The sequence below is a fragment of the Rhagoletis zephyria genome, unplaced genomic scaffold (genome assembly GCF_001687245.7).
Source record: "Rhagoletis zephyria isolate East Lansing unplaced genomic scaffold, Rhagoletis_zephyria_1.1 Rzeph_scaffold_12255, whole genome shotgun sequence".
In the NCBI taxonomy this organism is placed as follows: Eukaryota; Metazoa; Arthropoda; class Insecta; order Diptera; family Tephritidae; genus Rhagoletis; species Rhagoletis zephyria.
This window is the reverse complement of record NW_016169329.1, coordinates 11,401-15,602: the sequence shown is the minus strand read 5'-3', so window position 1 is coordinate 15,602 and position 4,202 is coordinate 11,401. Positions and strand designations below refer to the sequence as shown.

The following is a 4,202-nucleotide window of genomic DNA, read 5'->3' as shown; positions in this document are numbered from 1 at the left end:
GAAAAGAAATTAATGAAATAAGAAGAAAATAGCTGAATGAAGGAATAAAGGTAAGAATAATGAATAAGCGAACTTTTCAAAACTGTATGAGCAGGGAAAAAACGGAATTTGAAAAAAATGTGAAGAAAACAAAAGAGCTTCACGCCGGTGTGCAAAATAGTTTCGTGCAAAATAATCAAGTGTATAGTGAAGATATAGATCTGGATGACCAGCAGATTGTTGGGGAAGTGAATCTAGATTTAGACGAAAGCTTAGGTAATGTTTTACTCGCAACAAGCGGTCAACATTTGGACAGATGTAGAGAGGTATAGAGTTGGGCCATAAGACACAACGTTCCACATGTCGTTTTGGACGACTTACTTAAAACTTTACGTAAAGTTTGTGTTGATAGTTTGCCGGAATGTGCAAAAACTTTAATGGGTACAAATAGAAAACCCATTTCAATTCAGAGATTACCGAATGGTGAATTTTTGTACTTTGGGATTCAGCATCATTTTTCTAAAAACTCGTTTCCTAGCTTAGTTGATAGGGAAACAATTGTTATTGATATTGGAATTGACGGGCTAAAATTATTTAAAAGCTCTAATCGTGTGCTCTGGCCAATCCTAGGTACTATTGTGGATTGCGCCAATAAGCCATTTACAATTGGTTGCTTTTCGGGAATGACCAAGCCAGATTGTATCGATGACTTCTTAAAAGATTTTTGCCATGAGGTAATTTTTTTAAAGCAAAATGGTATCAAGCTTGGTTAAATAAATAAAAATTGGATTTATTTGCAATTAATATTTTATTCCATTTCAGATGACTAACAGGAACGAGACAATGGCTCAAAATCGCCTGATGCGGGAGTGTAAAATAATTTTGGCGAAGGTGCAGCAGTCCGTGGGAAAAATGACCGGCGACATCGTTGATGAAGCAATAGTGGAAGTTGCTAGCGTACTTCCGCTTTTTACAATAGATGCAGCAATGGAAGTGGAGGAAAAGCTGAATGAGCATGAATACGCCACTGCAATGGTAATTTTTACATTCAAAACCTGGTCGAAACTAATTACGTATTTTTTAAAACAGAAAACGCACATACACACACTGAAGGGCGCTTCTGGAGACGTGGATCCAGTTATGCGAAAATTATTTGCGGACGAACTGTTGTATTTTTACAATTGGGATGGCAGAAAGGAAAAAAAAGCGTTGTCTAACCTAAATTTAGTCAACCAGATTTTATTTGGTAATATATAACATATATAGATATACGTAACTTTTATCTTACCCCTTTTATATCATTTTTAGACGTGTTTGTGACAAAAGGTCGACTGCAGTTTGAAAAAGAGGTGAAGAAAGCCGTGGAACTCAGCCACAATCGATTTAAACATAAGAAAGCAAAGGTTTAATTTTTTATTATTGAATTAATTTAAATTAATTTGAATTAATTTATTAATGTAAGGGACATAAAACTTACAAAATAATTAAATGTATGAAAAGTTAGAAAAGATAAGAAAAAAATTTAATTTGAATAGGATAATCGTGTGGTAACACTACCGGTAGGTTTTGCGGTAATCGCTTGGTACGACTACCAGTAGGTTTTGCGGTAATCGCTTGGTAAGAGTACCAGTAGGTTTTGTGGTAATCGTTTGGTAACAGTACCGGTAGGTTTTGCGGTAATTGTTTGGTAAGACTACCGGTAGTTATTGAGGTAATCACTTCGTAGGAGTACTGAAAGAGTGAACAAGCTATATTTGGCTGAGTATGACATACGTGAATGTTAAAAGAGTACAGATACTCAACAAGATCTACGACAAGAAGAGAGAAGCTATACATAAGGAGATATATTTGACTAGGGTGTTAAAAGAAGACAAAAACTCACACGTATAGAAGACTATAGGGTAATTTCTGCACACGGGCCTTAAGAAACTCATATAAACTTTGCCCGATACATAAGGTAACGCTCCTGGAGAATTCATGGGATATTTAGCTAGTAGCTGTCTACCAGGGATATGTGTCAGTTACAACGACATGACTCTGGTATAAACTCTGAATGACTCAACTGTATGTAGTCGAAAGGCGAGTTGACTCGCGAGTCGGATGCACCTTCTATGTTGCCTATACGAAATCCAGAATTTAGCTAAACATATATTTCTCAATCAATCATTATTGGAAACACATGTACAACAAACTGTCAACGGAATTAGATGAAGCTGAAAAAATCTACCTTAAATAGATTTCTTTTCAATCTAAAATATCTTTAAATCCTGCCCTGATCCAGCCAAACCGCGTACACATGCGAACTCTACTCAACCAAATCAAGTTGACGTGTCTCGGCGTTTAGAGGTTATACGTATTTCAAAAGTTGAAAATGTTACTACAGTGTTATATCAAGAGACTCAGGAAAAGTTAAAGATGTCAACGATTTTTTATTCACATCTTTAAATAAAAGATCTGTTTCTGAAGCTGACACTCTGGCTCTTGTAACGGCGTTAAATTTATCGAAATGACAGCATTTGACATTAAGGACCTTTTTAAGCGATAAGGATTACGGTAGCTTTTCCTTCTTATCAAAAGTTAATTGCGAAGGAGAAAGAATGATATTCGCCACAAGAAGATATGACTATCACAGAATCAGGAGCACAGATAAAACTACAAGAAATTTTGGATTTAATAGCTGAAAAAATCGTGAAAGTGGCAGATATAAATGGCAACGGTTAAGTTATAAAACTGTTTGGCAAATAGGGGATGTATGGTGCATCATCACAGAGCTGTTATTAACAAAACCCACCCAGTGGTGACGCTATTAAAGTTAAGTTATGTACCACTGCGTCTTATGCGTGGAGCGATACTATCGTATGGGTAAATCCACATCCTTCTTCAACAAACGTCAGCAGACCGGTTATGTTTTAATTTAAAGAAGAAACTAAAGAGTACATTCAGCAAGTGGAATCAGAAGTTAGAGAAGACATAGCCAACTTGGTGCCAACTAAATCAGGCGGATTTGAAATTATTCACGATTTGTATTTGACAATGATGGCTTGCAATATTTACCTTACAACGCTTAAGGATATGTAGAATTTTAGTTTTGTTTTGTTGTAGCAAAACTGTAAAGAAAAGATGTAAGAAATGTCAACGAAAACGCTTACAGCCGGTATGAAAAGCCTTCAGCCCACAATCCCGAAACTGGTTTTCAAAGAACATGGTATAACTAACTCATATTACATGTTACAGGTCTCTTTTTGAGTATACGTAAACTTTAAGTTTGAACAGCAACGCAGCCAGGCAAGCCAGGCAAGTAAATAGAATGGTTTTTCTTTCTTGAGAACACAGTTTTGCGATAAATACATCTGACTACTAAGGATGGCACTTTTTCAACTATCAGTTAGACAAGAAACAGTAGAGTGCATAATATGTGTATGCCTGTATATATGTCTAGACTAGATTAGACATCTGTAAATATACTGAACTATCTTGCAAAGTGATGAAATTCACATATGTATGTACATATGTCATATGCGCTGTTATTTATTTAGGATTAAGTTATACATATGTGTGTAACATAGATAAGGTACATATGCAACTTAAGCTTTCCTTTCCGAGGACAGCGGCATTTTTGCATTCTTAATTAAATTCTTTGCGATCGAAGATCAAACCAATAGACCACACAGCGGCATTGTAGCCACTGTAAAAATAACTGCATTCCAATAGCCCAGAACGCATAAAGTGCAACAATGTCTTTTCCGTTCCTTCTGTAAACTTTTGATTCAATTAAAAATTAAGAAAACAATACCGCATTTCTCAATCATTGGCATTTCATCACTCCACTGGCTGATGCAGCGCCAAAGCGTCATTGTGAAATTAGTTCCTAAGAAAACAAATGTTAGCTTATAAATGAGAGACAATTGAAATAAACTTCTGATAATTGTCCGCGAGATGCTGATTAAGTAAGTAAAGAGTCGTTTTTATTTATTAAAAACGCTTTCCTCGGAAAGGCAAGCTTAAGTGGCACCCAACAACGGGGCACACGCGAATTTAAAAAACCGGTAGTGGCAACTAATATCTTTGGGTATGAAAGGAGAAAACGCCAAGTATCCTTATCCAAAGAATATTAAAAGTGGTGAAAAAGCGTGTGTAAAAACAAAGGTCTTTGGCTAAATAAGGAGAAAATAAAAAGATCATCGCCAAAAAAGACGAATAATGCCGAAGTAAAAAAGTATTTA

The 4,202-nt window shown here is 35.8% G+C and overlaps 1 protein-coding gene across 2 annotated transcripts; it reads left to right on the top strand.

Annotated features, from left to right (window-relative positions):
• Window positions 1-763: 763 nt before the first annotated feature.
• LOC108377531 (uncharacterized) lies at window positions 764-1,440 on the top strand. Of its 2 annotated transcripts, XM_017633798.1 has the most exons (3): window positions 764-1,014; window positions 1,069-1,225; window positions 1,288-1,440. In XM_017633798.1, exons 1-3 carry the CDS (start codon window positions 802-804, stop codon window positions 1,386-1,388), a joined length of 471 nt encoding a protein of 156 aa, XP_017489287.1. In that variant the 5' UTR covers window positions 764-801; the 3' UTR covers window positions 1,389-1,440. The 2 variants fall into 2 exon arrangements, with proteins under 2 accessions (XP_017489287.1, XP_017489286.1); XM_017633797.1 differs by having other exon boundaries at window positions 764-1,225.
• The last annotated feature ends 2,762 nt before the right edge of the window (window positions 1,441-4,202 follow it).